Source organism: Gossypium raimondii, chromosome 5, assembly GCF_025698545.1.
Source record: "Gossypium raimondii isolate GPD5lz chromosome 5, ASM2569854v1, whole genome shotgun sequence".
NCBI classification, from domain to species: Eukaryota; Viridiplantae; Streptophyta; class Magnoliopsida; order Malvales; family Malvaceae; genus Gossypium; species Gossypium raimondii.
Window position 1 is genome coordinate 52,320,925 of NC_068569.1, and position 20,923 is coordinate 52,341,847.

General features: G+C 34.8%; 3 protein-coding genes across 3 annotated transcripts; all 3 read left to right on the forward strand.

Annotated features, from left to right (window-relative positions):
• The first annotated feature begins 8,013 nt into the window (after nt 1-8,013).
• On the forward strand, nt 8,014-8,590 carry LOC105767191 (cysteine-rich repeat secretory protein 38). The gene has a single exon (XM_012586705.2). It carries the CDS (start codon nt 8,076-8,078, stop codon nt 8,493-8,495), a length of 420 nt encoding a protein of 139 aa, XP_012442159.2. The 5' UTR covers nt 8,014-8,075; the 3' UTR covers nt 8,496-8,590.
• Nucleotides 8,591-8,867: 277 nt separating this feature from the next.
• LOC105766520 (cysteine-rich receptor-like protein kinase 44) lies at nt 8,868-11,812 on the forward strand. Its single transcript, XM_012586005.2, is given in 9 exon segments — nt 8,868-9,427; nt 9,430-9,813; nt 10,024-10,158; nt 10,289-10,419; nt 10,520-10,730; nt 10,885-11,122; nt 11,207-11,357; nt 11,454-11,626; nt 11,628-11,812. Coding segments are annotated over 9 exon segments (1,998 nt in total). The 5' UTR covers nt 8,868-9,009; the 3' UTR covers nt 11,785-11,812.
• Nucleotides 11,813-17,809: 5,997 nt separating this feature from the next.
• LOC105767192 (uncharacterized) lies at nt 17,810-20,580 on the forward strand. Its single transcript, XM_052630474.1, has 3 exons — nt 17,810-17,816; nt 17,995-19,572; nt 19,691-20,580. The coding sequence occupies exons 1-3, from the start codon at nt 17,810-17,812 to the stop codon at nt 20,578-20,580; spliced, it is 2,475 nt and encodes an 824-aa protein (XP_052486434.1).
• Nucleotides 20,581-20,923: the final 343 nt, after the last annotated feature.

Below are 20,923 nucleotides of genomic sequence, written 5' to 3' on the forward strand. Positions count from 1 at the left end.
AGATCCGTAATTTTCTAGGTCTTGCGGGTTATTATCGACAGTTTACTGAGAGGTTCTCATTGATTGTAACTCTTCTAGCTAAGCATCTGCGCAAGAATTTTCCTTCTGGACTGATGCTCAATAATCAAGGTTCGAGAAGCTCAAGTCTGTTCTGACTTAGGCTCCTATTTTGATACAGCTTGAATCTGGTAAAAAGTTTGTAGCTTACAGTGATGCGTCACACTTCGGTTTGGAATGTGTGTTGATGTAAGATGACAAGGTTGTGGCTTATACGTCCCATCAACTTAAGCCACACGAGGGGAATTATTAGACGCACGATCTCGAGTTAGCTATCGTAGTATTTGCTTTAAAGATTTGGAGGCATTATCTATACGGTGAGAGGTGTATCATCTATACTGATCACAGAAGCCTCAAATACCTCATTACTCAGAAAGAGTTGAATCTTAGGCAGTGTATATGGATTGAGCTGCTTAATGATTATGACTGTACTAGAGAGCATCATCCTGGTAAGGCCAATATGGTGGCTGATGCTCTCAGTCGTAAAGCGATGACTGATTTGAGGGTAATATTCGCTCGTTTCAGTTCGTTTGATGATGAATGTCTGTTAGCTGAGTTACAAGTTAAGCCGACTTGGATTGATCAGATTCGAGATAAGCAATTAAGGGATGATTCTCTGGTTCTACGATTTCGTCAGGTTGAGATCAGCAGTACGCCTGATTTTAGACTGAATAAATTTAAGGTTTTGTGTTTCTAAAGTCAGGTTTGTGTATCAAATAATTTTAATATGAGACAGTCGATTCTGAAAGAAGCGCATAGCAACCCCTATGTTATGTATCCCGGTGGTAATAAGATGTATCAGGATCTTTGTAAGTTGTACTAGTTGTTAGGTTTAAAATGAATGGTAACAGATTTTGTTGCTTATTGTCTAACGTGCCAGCAAGTTAAGGCTGAGCACCAATTACCTTCGAGTTTGCTCCAACCCATTAAGATTCCCTTTTAGAAATAGAAACGAGTGACGACAGACTTCGTTAGTGGGTTACCTTTAACACCCACTAAGAAAAATTATGTTTGGGTCATCATGGATTGATTGACCAAGTCCGTCTATTTTATTCTGATCCTAACAGACTATTCTCTGTAGAACTTAGCAAAACTCTACATCTCTAAGATTGTAAGACTGCATAGGGTTCCAGTTTTGATAATTTCTAATAGGAATTCTAACTTTACTTTTCGGTTCTGGAAGAAACTATATGAAGCTCTGGGTTCGAGATTGGACTTTAGTACAGTGTTCTATCCTCAAACTGATGGTCAGTTTGAGAGGGTAATTCAGATATTGGAGGATATGTTTCAGAGTTGTGTGATTGATTTCCGAGGTAGTTGGGAAGACTTTCTGCCATTAGCTGAGCTTGTCAATAATAACAATTTTCAGTCTAGCATCCATATGGATGAGTTGTGTGATTGATTCTCGAGGTATGGTCGTAAGTTTCATACTCTGCTTTGTTGGACTAAGTTGGGTGAGCGACGAATTTTGGGTTCTAAGTTGATTTCTAAGACTAAAGGTAAGGTTAGACTAGCTCGGGATTATCTGAAGGCGGCTTCTGATAGACAAAAGTCCTATACAAATTTGAAAATCAGGGATATCGAGTACCCTGTAGGTGACTTCGTATTTCTTAAGGTATCTCTGTGGAAGAAAGTTCTGAGGTTCGGTCGTAAAGGCAAGTTAAGCCCTAAGTTCATTAGGTTGTATCGGTTTTTGTGACACGTGGGACCATTTGCTTATCAGTTAGAGTTACATCCAGAGTTAGACCATATCCATGATGTATTTCACGTCTCGATGTTGAGGCGGCACTGATCTGACCCATCTCACATTTCTCTGTTGAAGAGATCGAGGTTAGATCAGACTTGACCTTTCAGGAAAAGCAGGTTCAAATTTTGGATCGAGATATTAAGGTTCTGAAGAGGAAGTCCATTCCTTTTAATTAAGGTTTTGTGGCGGAATCATGGTTATAAGGAAGCCATGTGGGAACCTAAGGACTTGATGCATTAGCAGTGTCCTCATTTGTTCAGATCAGGTAAATTTCGAAGCTGAAATTTCTTTTAAGGGGGTAGACTTGTAACGCCTTGAATAATTTAAATTTGTTTCTGTGAAACTTGCTTCAGTAGTTAAGTGTTCTAGGTGTGTATATAATGTATTAGGGTTCAAGTCCAACATTTGGAAATTCTATTATTTTTTATCCAAGCCTTATCCCTATTAGGTAGGTTTATATAAAATTGTCTATTAATCCATATTAGAATAAGCCTGTTGGTTTGAGTAGTAAAGAGTTAGCTTGCTAGATGTCTTGTATTCGAATCCCTACATGCGCGTAGATGTTTATTTTTGTCTCGATTGTCTAAAAGAGAGTTCGAATTGGTTTGGAAATCTGTGTAAGTGGATGAGAAAGTGGGTAGTTGAGATTGTGTTAGTAGGAGATCATGCCAAGATTTGGAGAGATATTATTTGATTTTATTTTTTATTTTTATCAAAAATGTTTCTATCTCTTTCAAAAAAATTCTGACGTCAGTTGTGCTCCCCTTTTCTCCGCACTTTCATTTTCCTTCAATTTTTTCTTTTCCATTCTCTTTGGTTTTGGTGGTGAATTCTTCGTTCAATCGTTGCTGCTTAAATTTCGAGTTCTCTATTTTGATTTGGTAAGTAGAGTTTTACTTGTTATTAAGATTTTGTTTTTTGGAGATGTTGGCGATGTTTAATCGTAGTTGTTAACTGATGGAATCTGTGTTTAGGTGAACGTGGTAAGGCAAGAAACTTTACTTCAACGGCTTAGTACGCGTTAGCGGGGGTTTTTCGTTGGCAGTAAGTTCTTGGACATTGTTGAATTATGTCGTGAATTTGCATTCTGATTATTAAGTTGGTGTTTGGGCTATTGGTTTTTAAGTTTAAAAGGGCTCGGGATTACTTTCGCATAAAAAATGAACCAGGTGTGTACTTCTAACATGAAAAATTGAGCTTCAGTAAAAGCTAAAAATACAGATTGTAGACGCCACACAGGCGTGTGGCCAACTGTGTGGTTAGTCGTGTCTTGCACACGACCGTGTGTTTGACAAAAATGTGGTTGTGCACAAGACACGGGTGCGTGACGATATGAGTGTGGCCGTGTGGACCACACGGGCTAGGCCAGATTGGGTGTGTGGGCCACACGAGCAAGGCCAATCTGGATGTGTGGGCCCACACATTCTAAAATTTTCCCTAAGGTCGCATGGGTCGTTTCGATCGACTGTAGGCCTACTGTAAGGTCCGTAAGGGTTAACCAAACCCTAATTCATGTGAACTGATATTCTGATAGTTTGATTTGCGTAGGACATTGATAAGTATGTAAGGTTGTTCTGTTTGGGTACATATATATATATATATGATATTTGTATACGAGCATGTTAAGCATGATAACTCCGTTAATACTTTATTCTCTATCTGTGTTTGGGGTGGGATTTGTATTTGTGGAGGAAGTGATCTGTACAGCAACCTTTCGCCTATATTCTGACAGCTTGACTGAATATTATCTATTATGTGTCGTAGCGACACTATATGATGTGTAAGGATGGGTGGGTGTTTTTAACCCCACATGATGTGATGGGATGGTCAGAGATGATGTGTAAAGGATAGGGGTAAGAATCTATATATCTATTTTGTTTATCTAATTTTGATATATGCAGTTGTTATTGACTTAGGTTCGAATCTATATCTGATTGTATATGATATATTGTGTATGCTTTAGCCTTGTTTTGAAAGATGCATATAAGTCCGTTTTAGTCTCGTTTCTAATTTTTTTTTATTTTTGATATCATTACAACTAGGTCTAGCTAACTCGTACCTTCAATTTTAAAATTGTTAAATATTTTGAATGTTTTCATTGATGAATATAGTGATTTTTATGTTAAAAGATGAATTTGAAATATTAATTGTTATTTAAAAGTATTTTGTTAAGTGATTTTTGATGAATTTATCGATTAGAGACTAAATTATTAAAATAGTAAAAATACAAGTATTTGATGTGAAATTATTATAAATGTGGGTTACTTTGGGTGTCATGAATATCCGAATAATATGAATTGACAATAAAATTGTTAATTTGCATGTTTTAGGCTTAGAGACTAAATTGAATCAAAGTAAAATGTTAAGGGTAATTTTGTAAAAAATGTCAAAAAAGGCTCAATTTCATAAAATAAATTGTTTTATTATCTAAATTAATAAATTGAATGAAATTATTAACTCATATTAAGATCAAGTGGAAAATCGAGGAGAATAAAAATTACAAAAATGCCCCTGCACTTTGACATTTCTGCAATTTAGCCAGGTAAGTTCACATGGTTTAGAATTTAATATCAATATGAATTGTTGAGTAGATTAACATGGAACAACATATATATATATATATATTTAATTGTTGATAATGAATGGTAATTTGAGATATGTTATTGAATTTGATGCTCGATTTGGATTGAATGCGAGATAGAGTTCAATTGTGATTTGGTGTGTTACGGGGGTTTGGAGTGGAGATGATATTGGAGGGAGATATTTGCATATTACCCAAGTAAATCGAGGTTCAACATTTGTTGCGAACTCTCGTGTTATACTCTCTGTCTGGTGTGTTTCGGTTGGATTAGCTCCTATGAGCTTCTGTCTAGTGTGTTTCAGTTGGATTAGCTCCTTTGAGCTTCTGTCTGGTGTGTTTTGGTTGGATTAGCTCTTATGAGATTCTGTCTGGTGTGTTTCGGTTGGACTAGCTCTTATGAGCATCTGGTGTGTTTTAGTTGATCTGACAATGTACTCTTATCTGTAAGTCGTTCTTCGAATTGAAATTTCGGTAAGGTAATGGGTTAAATGAATTCGATGAATTTGCTATTCATTTGAGTATTCAAATGATTTATATCATGAAAACTATGAAACAGGAATGGAAAGAAAATGTTAAATGAATGTATGTCTATGTTCATGAAATTGATGATTTCAAGTGAGGTTATTCATGTTTAATGACTTATCTTATGTCAATTCAAGTGAATTATGAATTGATGCACTAACATGTGTTGTTGATCATGCTTAGGCTTGTGCCAAGCTATTGGTTGGATTATATTATGTTTACTTTTAAAGTTTTTGGAGATATTGGCAATGTTTAATCGTAGTTGTTAACTGATGGAATCTGTGTTTGGTTGAAGGTGGTAAGGTAAGAAACTTTACTTCAATAGCTTAGTATACGTTAGCGGGGGTTTTTTGTTGGCGGTAAGTTCTTGGATATTGTTGAATTTTATCTTAAATTTGCATCCTAATTATTAAGTCGGTGTTTGGGATATTGGTTTTCAGGTTTAGAAGGGCTCGAGATTACTTTCGCATAAAAAATGAACCAGATGTGTACTTCTAACATGAAAAATTAAGCTTTAATAACAGCCAAAAATACAGTTTGTAGACTCTACACAAGCGTGTGGTCGGCCATGTGGTTGGCCGTGTGGTTGGCCATGTCTTGCACACTGTCGTGTGTCTGACAAAGGCGTGGCTATGCGCGAGACAAGGGCATGTCATGATGTGAGCATGGCTGTGTGGGCCGCACCGGCTAGGCCAAATTGGGCGGGTGGGCCAAAAGGGCAAGGCCAATCTGAGAATGTGGGCCCATAATTCTAAAATTTTCCCTAAGGTCACATGGGTCTTTCCGATCGACTGTAGGCCTACTGTAGGGTCCGTAAGGGTTAACCAAACCCTAATTCATGTGAACTGATATTCTGATAGTTTGATTTGAGTAGGACACTGATAAGTATGTAAGGTTGTTCTGTTTGGGTACATATATATATGATATCTGTATACGAGCATGTTAAGCATGTTAACTCTGTTAATACTGTATTCTCTATCTGTGTTTGGGGTGGGCTTTGTATTTGTGGAGGAAGTGTCTGTACAACGACCTTTCGCCTATATTCTGGTAGCTTGACTGCTTATTATCTGTTATATGTTGTAGCGACACTATATAGTGTGTAGGGATGGGTGGGTGTTTTTAACCCCACATGATGTGATGGGATGGTCGGAGATGGTGTGCAGAGGATGGGGGTAGGAATCTGTATATCTATTCTGTTTATCTGATTCTGATATATGCATCTTTTATGGACTTAGGTCTGAATCTATATCTGATTGTATAAGATATAATGTGTATGATGTATGACTATTTCTGTTGGGTTAGACACTGAGTTTACGAAAACTCACATCTATTTATCTGTTCTGTTCAGGTAATTCTCGAACTTAGGCAGGTCGGTGCGACAAAGGCTCAGTGGTGACCACTCCATCAAGATCTGTTTTTATTTAGTAAAAATGGTTTATTTTAAAAATCTAGTTTTCTTGATAGTTTGTAAATTTTGGAACTCTCTGGATTGTTTGGTTTAACTTTTAGATTTTGGATTTCGGTATTGCTTTCTTTTTCGCAACGCCAACAAAACACTTTACGCAAACAAATGGGTTTTTGGAATCACGAGCTTGGTTTTGGTTTTAAAAGAATTTTCAAACTTCCGCTGCGAAATAAATAGTTAACTTTAAAGAACATCATATAACGGTTTCAGTAATGAATATGTTTTATAATACTTGGACGCTTTATCGAATAACTAAATATGATTTTATCAAAGTATCGTCAGTTTCAAAATCCTTCTTCGTAACACTCCTGGATTAGGCTATAATGTCTAGGCCAAGTTTGGGGTATTGCATCCGACCCATGAACACATTTATTTTGAAGTGGTTGCATAAGTAATCGAGATTGCTATTTTTTGTTATTTCCTTGTTGAAATTATTTATTTTTGTGTTGTGTTTTAATAAAAAAAAAACACTTAATGATATTATCTAATTAGATTAATTTCTCAATTAACATAAAATATAAATATCAAATCCTATCAAATTAAAGTACAACCTTTTCTATTTTTGTAAAAGTAGAAAATAAAATTCATAATTACATATTTTTGTCTCCTGCTAACAAAATATAAGTTTAAAAATCATTTATTAATATAATTTGTTCGATTTGAAATTGTTTTTAATATTGTTAGAACAGGTTTTGCTATTCTTAAAAGAAATTGGGTTAAATTCGTGATTGTATTTAATTTTTTTAATAGAGTTAACGGAAAAAGTCGATGAAAAAAATTGAAAATGACCTATTCGAAAAGTAGATAGACCAATGTAGAGGTGTTCATGGGTCGGGTCGGGTCGAGTTTGGGCCGGGCCCATAAAAAATTCGGCCCGAGTCCTAGGCCCAAGCCCAGCCCGAAATATGGGCCTGGAATTTTGTTCAGGCCCGGCCCGAGGGAAAATTCTTAAGCCCGGGCCCGACCCGGCCCATTTTTTAAATAAACACCAAAAAAAATTTTAGAAAATTAAAAAAAGTATTTTAAAATATTTTTAAAAATAAAAAATATATATTTATTATATTCGGGCTGGGTTGGGCAGGGCCCAGGCCAAAAAAGTGGTGCCCGAGGCCTGGCCCGTTTTCTAAACTGGCCTCATTTTTTGCCCAAGCCCATATTTCGGGCCTATATTTTTTCCCAAACCCTCCCATATTTCGGGCAGGCCGTCGGGTCGGGCCGGGCCGCTCGGCCCATGAACACCTCTAGACCAATGTTAAATAAACAAAAATAAAAAGGTTGGATTCGTATAAATTGATAAATACAAGGACTGATCTATAAAGGTAACCTTTTCTTTTTGGAAAAACTAGCTGCATCTTAATTTTCATTTTTAGAAAGTAAGCTTTTTGTCCTTTCTTCTCCACTTGGTCTTAGCAAATCGCTACCACACGTTTTGGCTATTATTATCCCATGAGGACGGCATGTTAACGAGTTCAAAAATACTATTATTTCTCAATCAACGTATACACAAGTACCTAAATTATATACAATTCATTGTGTATAGGTTCATCGAGTCCAATTTATGTAAGATTAACAAATAGTTTTAAAATTATTAAAATATTTCATAAAAATATACAAAATTCAAAAGTATATATAAAAAGCTCATAAAAGTTCAACCAAAAAAAAAAAAAAAGCAGCAATACGCATAAAGGGAAATGTTTTCATAAATGAAGTGGGCAATGGGGTCTTCTTCTTCAACATTTCTTCTGTTTCTTTATTCTTTTCTTCTTTCCCTTGCTACTCTTACCCTTTCGCAGCTTCATGATGTTTACTTTGAGCGTAACTGTAGTGATACCAATGGCAATTTCACCCCAAACAGCGCTTACCAGACCAACCTCAATGCCATCATCTCTCAACTCCCCACCCTTGCACATTTCAATTACGGCTTCTTCAATCTGTCTGCCGGTGGAAGCCCCGACAAAGTTTACTCAAGCGCACTTTGCAGGAGTGACTTAACTCAAGATCGTTGCTATAGTTGCCTCAACTACACCGCGACCGAGCTCGAGCGATTGTGTCCCCGGATCAAGACCGCCATCGCTTGGTCCGAGCTTTGTTTGGTGCGATTATACACTTTGGATGAATGGTAGTGGGTTAAGATATTTAAGTTATAAATGTGTTTATGGGCTGGTCAGGTCAAGTTTGGGCGTTTATGTTTGTCCAAGGTTCTTAGCTCAGTTTAATCCGAAATATCAACAAAATTTTGTCCAAGTCTACTTGTATTTGTAAATAACTAACCTAAACTCATTTTAAACATATTGATCATATTATATTTTAATTTTTAAAAATATTTATATTATTTTAATTTAAAATTTAAAATTTATATATTGGTAACATAATATTTTTAATATTTATATTATATATTAGTATAAATATAAATTTTTATGTTATAAATTATATAATACATAAAAATAACATAATTTAATATATTATAAAATTAAAAAAGGGGTATGATTGAGCTTCAACTTTGTCTGTTCAAGGTCTTCTGTAGGGCCCTGTAATATTGACTTACTGATTCTTGGTTAGTGACCGGCGTAGCGGCTGCGCCAAACTTATAAGTAAGAAGGGTGAGTCATGTTTTCGTAATTGATTGTTCCACTGGCAATGGGATCTTTAACAACAGTTCCACTGTTTTCTTATTCACTTGTTCTTTCCTTCCTCCCTACTCTTATCGTTGCACAGCTTAATCCTGTTTACTTTGAGCACGATTGTAATCAAGGCAGCGGCAATTACACCCCAAACAGCACTTACGAGGCCAACCTCAATAGCATCATCTCCCGATTCGCCACTCTTAGTTATTTCAATTACGGCTTTTTCAATCTATCTGCGGGAGAAAGCCCCAACAAGGTTTACTCAATCGCACTTTGCAGGGGTGACATGAACCAAGCCGATTGCAACACTTGCCTCAACTCTACCGCAACCGAACTCAAGCAGTTTTGTCCCCGGAACAAGGTCGCCATCGCTTGGTCCGAGCTCTGTTTGGTGCGGTACGCCAACCGAGACCTGTACGGGCTGCTGGAGAACGACCTCATACTTGTGCATTCAACCCGATGAATGCATCGAACCCTACTCAGTTCAATCGAGCATTAAGTGAACTATTGAATAATCTAAGCAGCGAAGCTGCAGCCAGTGGCCCACTCCGCAAGTACGCAGCTGGCAATGCACCGACTGGTATCTTGCAAACGGTATACGCCACGGTACAGTGTACTCCAGATATGACCCAGGAAAATTGCACTGCTTGTCTAAATTACGGCAGGAGGGAGCTTCGACTCTGTTGCCTTGGAAGGATGGGATGCAGGGTTCTTAGACCAACCTGTGTCTTGAGGTTTGAGTCTAACCCTTTTTATAATGAGACCGCAGTTCCTTTACCGTCACCTCCAACAACTTCTTCTCCGACGCCATCTCCAGGTAAGGAATCGATTTGTACTCTTTTCTTTTTCCTGAGCAAAGCAATTAACAATAAAATAAAATAAAAAATAAATAAAATACCAACAAAATGAGCAGTGGTTTAATATGTGCTTACTTATTTCTGTTTGGAGGTTGCCTGTTAGGTTTATCTGCATATATATTATATGTATGTTCGTAAGAATGATAACATTCTAAATTTGTGTTTTGCAGGAAATGGGAATAACACAACTCGAACTGTAATCATTGTTATTGCTTCTGTTGTTGGCCTTGTAATACTAATTACCATCTCCATCTGCATTTTTAAGAGGCCCAAAAGAAACAAAGACATACCTATAAAAGTTGAAAGTAAGTAAATTCACTCACAACCATGACATGGATTCTCTAAAATATAATGTAACAAAGACCAAACAAACAACTAGTAAGTGTAGATCAGGTGCCGAAGAAATTGTACAATAATTATATTGCCTTTTTGCAGCTAAGGATGCGGATAATGAGATGTCCGGGGCCGATTCCTTGCAATTCGGCTTCGATTCTGTTTTGGTTGCAACCGATAACTTCTCTGATGCAAATAAGCTTGGTCAAGGAGGATTTGGAGCTGTTTACAAGGCAAAGAATAGTACTGCTATGTCAATGAATATACATGAACTGTATTTCTAAATCTATCAAAAGCCACTTATGGTTCATATGTATATTGTTATGTTTTCAGGGTCAGCTTCCAAATGGAGAAGAGATTGCTGTGAAAAGACTGTCTAAAGGATCAGGTCAAGGAGACTTAGAATTTAAGACCGAGGTGCAATTAGTTGCCAAGCTTCAACACCGCAATTTAGTTAGGCTCCTTGGTTTTTGCTTGCAAGAACAGGAAAGGCTTCTCATCTATGAGTTTGTGCCAAATGCAAGCCTTGATCATTTCATTTTTGGTAATGTTTCAGTTTAAATTTCATTTTCAGATTGCATTTCTATTACAACTTTGTATATTTATCCTTTTAACTGTGTATAGCCATCAGCAAGGACATGCACCAAATTTAATCCTTGAATTTGTTCCACTAATCTGAAAGTTTTGTGATGACGTAGATCGGATCAGGCGTGCAGAACTAGATTGGGAAATACGGTTCAAAATCATACATGGCATTGTTCGTGGACTCCTTTACCTTCACGAAGACTCTAGGCTTCGAATTATTCACCGTGATCTCAAAGCAAGTAATATCTTATTAGATGCAGAGATGGTTCCTAAAATTGCAGATTTCGGGATGGCAAGATTGTTTGGACAGGATGAAACACAAGGCAGCACTAGCAGAATTGTGGGAACTCAGTAAGTATCAAGACATCCTAGGAGCCTTTTAGATATTAAACATATGTATATGAACTGTACTAATGAAGCTTCCCTTAATTGCAGTGGATATATGGCTCCCGAATATGTTTTCCATGGACAATTCTCAGTAAAATCAGATGTGTTCAGCTTCGGTGTATTACTTTTAGAAATTATAAGTGGCCAGAGAAACAATAGCTTCCGTTATGATGAGCAGTACGAATACATACTAGGTTTTGTAAGTATATATATGATTTCTAGTGACTGAAAGCCAATGTTAAAAGAGTTATATGTTTACATTGTTGAAATTGGACATTGGCTGATTCCTTGGTAGGCATGGAGAAGCTGGAGAGAAGGGACGGCATTGAATCTCGTTGATCCCACATTGGGTGATAGTTCAAGGAATGAGATAATGAGATGCATTCACATTGCATTGCTATGTGTTCAGGAAAAAGTAGCAGCCAGACCAACCATGGCTTCGGTTGTTCTGATGCTGAATAGCTTCGACCACCCTCGCCGTGCCGGCACAACCAGCATTTGTCATGCAGGGCAACTTCAATTTTGATATGTCAACTTCATCGGCATCAGCTTCAAACCAATCCAACACAGAGTTGCCACCATTGTCCCGCAACGAGGTCTCAATTAGTGAGCTATCTCCTAGGTAGTGTTTGCAAATGGTTTATTTTAAGTTTATTCTCATTTTATTTTTGTATAAAAGATTGTAGCCTGAATTAGTTGAGTGATGACACCCTACTCAATTATTAGAGTCAAAAACTAAGTTAAGAATGAAGTAAAACCAATTTTATTTAATAATTTAAAAAAAAATTTCTAATTCTATTATAATTTTCTCAAACTCTTAAATCTCAAACAAAATATACATTTAAGTTCATTCAAAGTCACGGTGACAATTTGATTAAAATATAATTAATTTTTATATATAAATTATTGATAAACATAATAAAGGTGTTTATGTTTTTAATCCCACATAATATATTTTATAAAAAAGTTAAATACTTTTAAAAAGAATTATTTAAAACTATTCTTTAAAGAAAAACCATTTCTTTTATATAATTTTTAAATTATCAACATTTAATATATCATATTTAAAAATTATCTAACTTAAAAGTTAACTAGAGACTAGAGATTAACTCAAGTAATCAATTTTATTTTTATTTTTGACAAGCAAGAAATTATTTAAAACTTATTAACAAATAATATAAATTGACAATAATCATATTTTTAGGTTTTATTTTATATTGATATAGTCAAATAATATATTATTTATTAAAAAAGTTTATGTAAAAGTTACGTTTAGAATCCGCTTTTTTACAACAATCTTATGTCAAATTTTATGTGAAACCTATGCTTGCAAATTTTTCATGTCCCAAGTAATAATCCTGTAATGATGAAGCTATCACTGTCAAGTTTCATATAATATATAAGAGATATGAATTTTTTTTGTTGGGAGTTAAACCTAATAAATTTATAGTCTTTAGCTTGACATTTGCAAATATCAAGTTTATATTTATTATAAACTTAACCCTAATCAATAAATTATATAGAATTCGATACTTGAGTTTAATTATGTTTAAGTTTTCATCACTTACCATAAACTTAAACCTAATAAATGTATACATCCACATATGTCAAATTTCTATATATTTAAGTTTTACTATTTTCCGTAAATTTAACTTTAATAAATACATTTTATGGAGCTCGCACCCATGAATATCAAATTTAAGTTAAAATAAAATTTTAACCGTTTAACTCAACCTAACCCTCATAAATTACTGTCAATGTAATGGAATGTTTTCAAGAAGATCGAATGAAAAAATTTTTGAGAGAGTTGAATTTTGAATAATTTTTTTATCTTTTATTTTATAGAAGCAAAGTGTGCTTAAAGTTAGGTGTCAAACTTTTCATTAAAAATCATCCATGAATTTGACATATACAAGAGATAAGTTCCTATCTATCAGGAAAGCTTCTATTTCCTTTTCTTTTTATTTTTGTATTTAAAAATAATAATAAAATAAAAATAAAAAATAGAGAAACCCTAAATCAAAATAAAAAGTAATCACCTTTAAAACCTTCCTCAGTTTTTTGATGGATTTTTTTATTTAGGATCAGTGTCCGCGTAAAAAAAATACAAAGATGAAATTCGGGCTTTTATAGCTTGATTACAAAACTCCTAATTTCTATTTTTTTTGTTGTCTTGCTATTGTCTTTTCTGCTATTGCGTGTAGTTCTTCATTTTGCAAGTGTCAGACGCGTGCTGAGGTGGTGGCGTGCGAGGAGGTCCTGCTGGCGTGCGGCGGCTAGGAGCAAGCCTAAGGGCAGACCTAGGTGCAGCGCACCTAGGGTTTCTTTTGGCTGAAAATTTTTTAAGTTTTGTGGGCTAGAGTTTAGTTTGGGTTTAGGGTTTGTGCTTGATATGTAATAAGTTAATTTAATTTGAATTGCGCTTTGATGGACTGTAATTTTTTTATTTTGGGTTTTAGTTTTGGGCCCGGACAAAAATGAATTATTACACAAACATTATCCAAACATGTCACTCATTAGTAATTACAACCAAATATATTCAAATTTAATTACTAGTCTTTCCAAACACTACTCCCTGAAAACAATATCAATAATTTTCTTTCATTGAAAACAATAAAGATTAAAAAAAGTTGTACTAATTATACACTTTGGATGAATGGTAGTGGGTTAAGATATTTAAGTTATAAATGTGTTTATGGGCTAGTCAGGTCGAGTTTGGGCGTTTAGTATTAATATACTTTATGTTTGTCCAAGGTTCTTAGCTCAGCTTAACCCGAAATATCAACAAAAATTTTGTCCAAATCGAGTTTGGGCGTTTAGTATTAATATACTTACTTGCCTTATTACCGAATCACAAGCCAAACATCACAAGCATGAATATCATAAAACATAACCCATTATTTTCATGGCTTTTATATATATATATATATATATATATATATATATATATCCCAAAATCAAACCCATCAAGTATTTAACCAAGAATATATAAAACCAAGCTTAACCAAAATGAATAAGCCATTTTTCGCATGGCTCATATTTACATATCCCAATATCAAACATATTAACTAGACTATACATGTCATAGGCTCAAGTTCAAATTCAAATTTATAAAATACCAAAGACGGTCGATAGTGTGATAGACTTCTTTGATGACCCCCGAGCTCGTAACCAACTTCCAAAATCTAAAAAAAAAACAAAGAGCAAACATACACACAAGAAGCTTTCACACTTAGTAAATCATAAGCAATGGAAACATTTAATCATATACAAAATTAATCTAGTCAAACCGAAACAAACCATTAGTAACTCATATACCTTTCCAACTTATAATTTCATAAGTCAAACCATAAAAGTTTTGCATAAAATTCTCCTTTGACCGAATACCCATTCAAATATTAGTATGCTTAACCAATATTACTTTTTATAATACATTTACATTTACATCATTAGGCCTAACATATATTATCACAAAATTCACATTAAAATATAACATTATACTATCAATTCAACATTCAACTTACCTTATTTCTTTTTATATAACTAATTAGTATGAGTACGTGATCGAGTATTTCTAGCTTGATTTTTCACTTGATCTTAATTTATTATTGCCCGTTGAACCATTCGAATTAAAATGATCTTAACTATAAATATCGCCTTAGTAAAATATTTTCATTCAAATAACATCTAAAGAATTACTCGAAAAATCATATTTTAGAATTTTATTTGCATCACAAAAATGTATGATTATTATTGTTTTATAAGATTAGTTGTTATTATTTGATATTCGAAAGTTTTATGTTATTTGATTTTAATAACACTTATGCTAACGATGTATAGAATAATTACTTTTTTTACCAAAGTTAATTTTTTTGAAATATCTCAATATAGGTTCTTATTATATTTGTTCATTTTGACACAATACTTAGAACTACCTATAACCCATCCCCAACCCATGAATAGGAGGATAATACGTTTCAAATAAGACTCAATCCACGTTCTCCTATATTAACAACAATATCTATATCAATCAAATTAACACTTAATCAACACCAAATCACAAAAGAGATAAGAGTTGAGAAATGATTAACAAATACTGAAGAAGTCTTTGATGACGACATTGATAACAAGCAAGAAAAAGTCATAAATCTAAAGTCCAAATTAACACTTTACAATTTTGAATAACTAAAATATTTTAAACTATTAAATACTATGAAGAAAACCCCAAATAACGTAAGAGGCCCTTGTACCTCTTTTAGTTATAGAAGAAAAGTGAAAAAAAAAAGGCAAAATAAAGTCTAACCTAGAAAAAAAAAACATAAGAATGTAAAATGATCAAGGGAATAAAAAGATGATTATAAGAATATTGGATGTCTAGTTTTTTGTTTCATAAAGAGACATTAAATAGCTTGACACTACAACTCTAATATTGATAAAAATTCCTTCCAAAATGTGGATGATTGGAGCTTGTTTGGATACAAAATTGGCTCTATATATTTCCATTCATTATTAGGCTTCAATGTCGTGACATCCAGACTTTGTTGCCACGACCCCTATGACATTCAAGCTTTGGTGTTGCAACCCCCATGACAATTAGCTCAAAGGAGTCTTACGCTGGTTGTTTTTCCTTACTTGTATCTTTTTACCTTGCAGAACTCTTGAATTGAATCAGCGAAGGATCAAACATAATCTTAAGATAATAGTTATATGTTCATTTTGATTTTAGACCGTGTGACATGTGTTTAAGGGTTTCTAGTTTGTAAATGACTATTTTGAGAATCGATAGTTTTGTGTTAATGGTAGTAATGATTGATTTTGAATGTAACTTTGGCATGAAACTTAATGATGCATATTTTAGTTAAGTTTGATGCTATATGAGTGCTGATTTTTCTTTTGATTGGTTTGGCACACTTAAAGCTATCAACTAGGCGATTAATGTTTTGGGAATGGTAAGGTGAATGTTAAGCATGCCTTATAACTTAGTATATGCTTTGGTTAATTCATGTTATTCTCTTGAATGCTTAGTTTTCAGTTGGGATTATGAATATGTTTGAGTTGGTGATGGCAATTGATGAAATCAGAAACCAACTAAAAATTGACTAACACAAGTGCACCTATCAATTAATGGTATAGTTATGATGAATAAAGATATAGTTCTCACGAAAATTAAAAGTACTAGTAATTATCGTATTTCTATTATTTAACAGATAAATTTGAGTGATTGATGGAAAACTAAAATTAACTAAATTAATTAACTACGAACACGACAAAGAATAGCTCAGGAAAGAAAAAGATTAACAACCAAGAAGCGTAACAATTCTCAGAAAAGAATCTACCTATACTTTATTTGTCACTATCAATCTAAATCACACAATTTATTTACTTAGTTTCGTGATTTGTAAAAATTCCTAAATTATGCTAATATCTCTTTCGAGAGTAAAAGTAATAACTTTAAATTAATTAATTGAAATTTTTTTCTAATTAAAACTCATTTTGTTTGGACCAAAAAATTGGCAAAAAGAAGAAGAAGAAAGGTGCATGCTGATTGACATTGACTTAGCTATATGCCAAAATTATAATAATACATGGATTGAAGCTGGGTACAAGTAACCCCTTGCTTTGTTGACTTGACTTAAGTGATAAAAATTAATTTTATTTTTAATTTAAATACTTAATAAATATAAATTACTATGTTCAAATACCTCTATATACATTAGCCCGTTTTCTATATTTAGTTACATAACCATGTTTCTATGGTTTCAACGGTTGCAACAAGTCTAAATAGATTAAACATTTAATAATCTTATTAGAGACCACTAATGTAAGGTCCCAACTCCCAACATAAAAGTTAAGGTGTCTTGCTTTTTCACTATATCAATTTCTCTTCATTTTATAATGTCATTTGCTCAACCTCTCCAAACCTTCCATTGCTTTTCATAGCCATTCTCTGCAGCCTCTTGTCCTTGGAAATTCCTGTCCAGTGAGAGATGTAGAGTGACGTCTACAAGTATCGATATCACTGCTCATGTACTAATGCATAATTAGTAGATATTACATACTTGAAGTTGATGTTTAAAGTTCATAATTGGGTATTAAATTATAATCATTTGTATAATCAAAATCGATATAATAAACCTAAAAAAGTTATGATTGCGAATTATGAAATATTTTTATATTTTTTAGTATTTTTTATCTTTATTTTATCCTACATATTTGATGTTTATGATTTTCCCTCTCAACAATATTGTCTCAAAAATTTAAATGATGTGACTTATCATTGTAGGCATTTGATTGGTCCAAATCAAAATCTAACTCTTTCGATGTGTGAACGAAGTCAAGGTCTCATCATCTAATTCAATTATCTTAATTAGATGATCATTTAAAATTCAATACTAGATTATTATACAATCAAAATCAAAATATGAATGAAAAGAAATTATATAATTAATATATTAATTAAAAAATTATATAATGAGTATTTACGGATTGACTTAGCTATAATAATAATCATAACCACTCGTTATTGGATTGAGGTTGAACACAAGTCTTGACTCTAAAACTTTATTTAATGTGATAAAATATAAATAAGTATTATTGATACGAATTTTCCGCAAGCTCTTGTTCTTGGAAATTTCCTATGTCCAGTGAGAGATGTACAGTAATAACTATATATTTATGATCAATTTCGAAGTTTTGCAATAAGTTCTTAATCACAGTCTTTCTGTCTGAAGAAATTCATGTCTATGGCTGTGGACTGTTCCATATTCTGTAGGACGAAACTTTGTTTTATTAATGCTTTCTGTTTATCATCTCCTCTTTCACATGTCTTCATGTAGTCTTCGGCACTGCAAATGAATTTGATTTTGGCCTTCACTGTAACTCAATTGTTCATGAATCCAAACCAGCTGACGAGGAGTTCAATATCATGCCTTTCTCTGGACGTCAATATGGTTACTTCAGTGGTGGTGATAAAGTCCCAAATAATCCTCCTTCACGTTCCTACTCTGCACCCAAATCGAAAAGGCTCCGTTTCAAGACTCACCACGTATTTACAACCGAAGCTGATGATGTCTTTATGGTGGAAGGAAACCTGATTTTTCGAACCTCGTCTTACTATGAACGGAGTATCTCCTCTGGAAGCTCATACGTTCGTGGGACACTGGACTTCGATTTTCGAGGCTTCTGGTCTCGAACAACCGGGAAGCTTTGCATGGTGGGATCGAGTCATGCTTACTCCAAAGAAGGTAAACTGCTTCACCTTGCTGCTGTTCTTAAGATTAATAATCTTCAGACTTCAAGTAATATTAGTACTTTAGTCACCGGTACCATGGATAGCTTGAGTTCTGCTAATGATCCAAATCACTTTGAGCAAATATCACTGCTGATGTTTCCTCGAGTAAATTACGCTTACACCATGATTTCAAATCAGTTCAGTGAAGGGTGTCCTGGGGGAATCGATGTCCAACCGATGTCGTCCCTCCGCTTATCGCAAACTCGAACTATTTGTGATATGTTAGGTGGAAGCAATGCTTTCAAATTGGAGTATACTGGCAGTTGTAATTTTTCAAAGAGTTGCAATCCATTTGGTGATGGTATTGGATCAGTAGTATCATTGCGTATGATTCAGTGCTCAAACGATAGGCAAAGCTTGAGGCTTCTGATAGAATTTCGGAACGATAGCTATCAGGGATACTATAGCTCTCCCAATCTCAACACTTCATTAATTGGAGAAGGATCTTGGGATGCAAAGAGTAATCGGCTTTGTATCATTGCTTGCCGAATCTATGATGCATGGAGCTCCTTGGAGAAGTCTCATGTTGGAGACTGCACGACACGGTTGAGCTTAAGATTCCCGGCAATCTTGTCTATCAGAAACACAAGCACCATTGTAGGAGAAATTTGGAGTGAGAAGCCTAGGAATGAAGGTGGTTTCTTTGATAGGGTCGAGTTCCGAAATACTGGACGTTATGGAGGACGAATTCAACTTCAAGGTTTGAAATATGTATACACGGAAATGGCCGAAGTGAAGAAATCATGTCCAAAGAAGAATCCTAAGACTAAAAGCAGTAGGGGACACTACCCAGATGGCTATTCTGGTAATCTGGGTTTTAGAATGTCGATCATCAAAGGTTCCAAAGGAAGAATCGGATGGGGTTCTTCGGTTCCTCTTGCGGTAGGTGATCAGCAAGATCAGAGATTTCCATCTCTAATACCATCCTCAAGCTCAAAGCCTAAAAGTTCTCGCGTTGAATCCGATTCCAGCAGTGGCTTGCTTAATATCAGCTATAAAATGAGTATCATGCTGCGTAGTTCGGAATTGGATGGTGGCCTTAATACGGTTAACGAATCTTCAAATGAATATTTGAAAACAGAAATCCGAATTTCTGCTGAAGGGGTTTATGATACAGCAACAGGTAGCCTATGCATGGTTGGCTGCAGACATTTAAGGTCAGGTGACAAAACATTTTCAAGCCATTCGATGGATTGCAAGATCCTGGTGAAAATCAATTTTCCTCCATTGAACTCGGACAGGAGAAGTAAGATCAAAGGAAGCATCGAAAGCACACGTGAAGAAATCGATCCTCTATCCTTCAAGCCCTGCAGTTTTCGGAAGAGCTTATTATCGCAGTTGGGTTACGGAATCAATTTCGAGAATGGATTTGGAGATGGACATGTTGGTAATATCCAATTCTCTTGCAATTATCTTTGTAGCATTTCAAATCCTTCATGTCAGGAAGCACCGTGGCATTGGTCCTTTGGTTTCACTTCTAATGCTTGTTATTCTAGCCCTGGGGCACTTGATCCCTTTGGTTCTAAACCTCGAAGCAATGTTCATTCAAGATAGCAAGAGATCGGTCTTGATTAGAGGTGGAAGGTGGCTCGAAATGAACGAGATTATCATTAGAGTCGTTACCATGGTGGCTTTTCTGCTGCAAGTCCGTCTTCTGATGCTCTCATGGACTGCTAGATGCTCCACTGAAAAGAAAAAGACCTTGTGGATTGCAGAGAAAAGGGGGCTGTATGTGTGTGTTCCGGTGTACGTAATTGGAGCTATTATCGCCTTTTCGGTTAAGTCAAGGCAGAATGGACACCGAACAGTAAGGGCAAGGCATTCTTGGTACTACATAAATAAAATCATTTTGGGGAATTCAAGAGCTTATGCTGGTTTGATACTGGATGCCTTTCTTTTCCCTCAAATCATCTTCAACATGTTCCACAACTCGAGAGAACTGGCTCTTTCTCGACTCTTTTACATCGGAATCACCCTTGTTCGCCTCATACCCCATGGATATGATCTGTACAGAGCAAACAAATATGCTGATATAGATGACTCGTACATGTACGGAGTTCATGGTGCAGATTACTACTCAACTGCTTGGGACTTCATTATTATATTGTGTTGGGTATATTCTTTGCTGTGATCATACACTACCAACAGCGCCTCGGTGGTCAATATTTCCTTCCGAAGAGATTCCAAGAATCTGTGATAGATGAGGAATTTCAGATAGATGAGGAATTTCCGGTAGATTCGGAAGAACAATTGCCATTGTGATATAACACCTAGTGCATGCTTTAAGTACTAAATACTTTTGTTACCATGGACTTGTTTTTAGTACTGATTCGAAATAATAAATAGAAATGTTCTACAAAATGTTCTATTGTTGCTTGGGTGAGGGTTAGGTAAGAATATATGTCCAATATGAATAAATTTGAAGAGTACGTCTCCTTATCCATGTTTAAATATATATCCAACATGTTTAAATA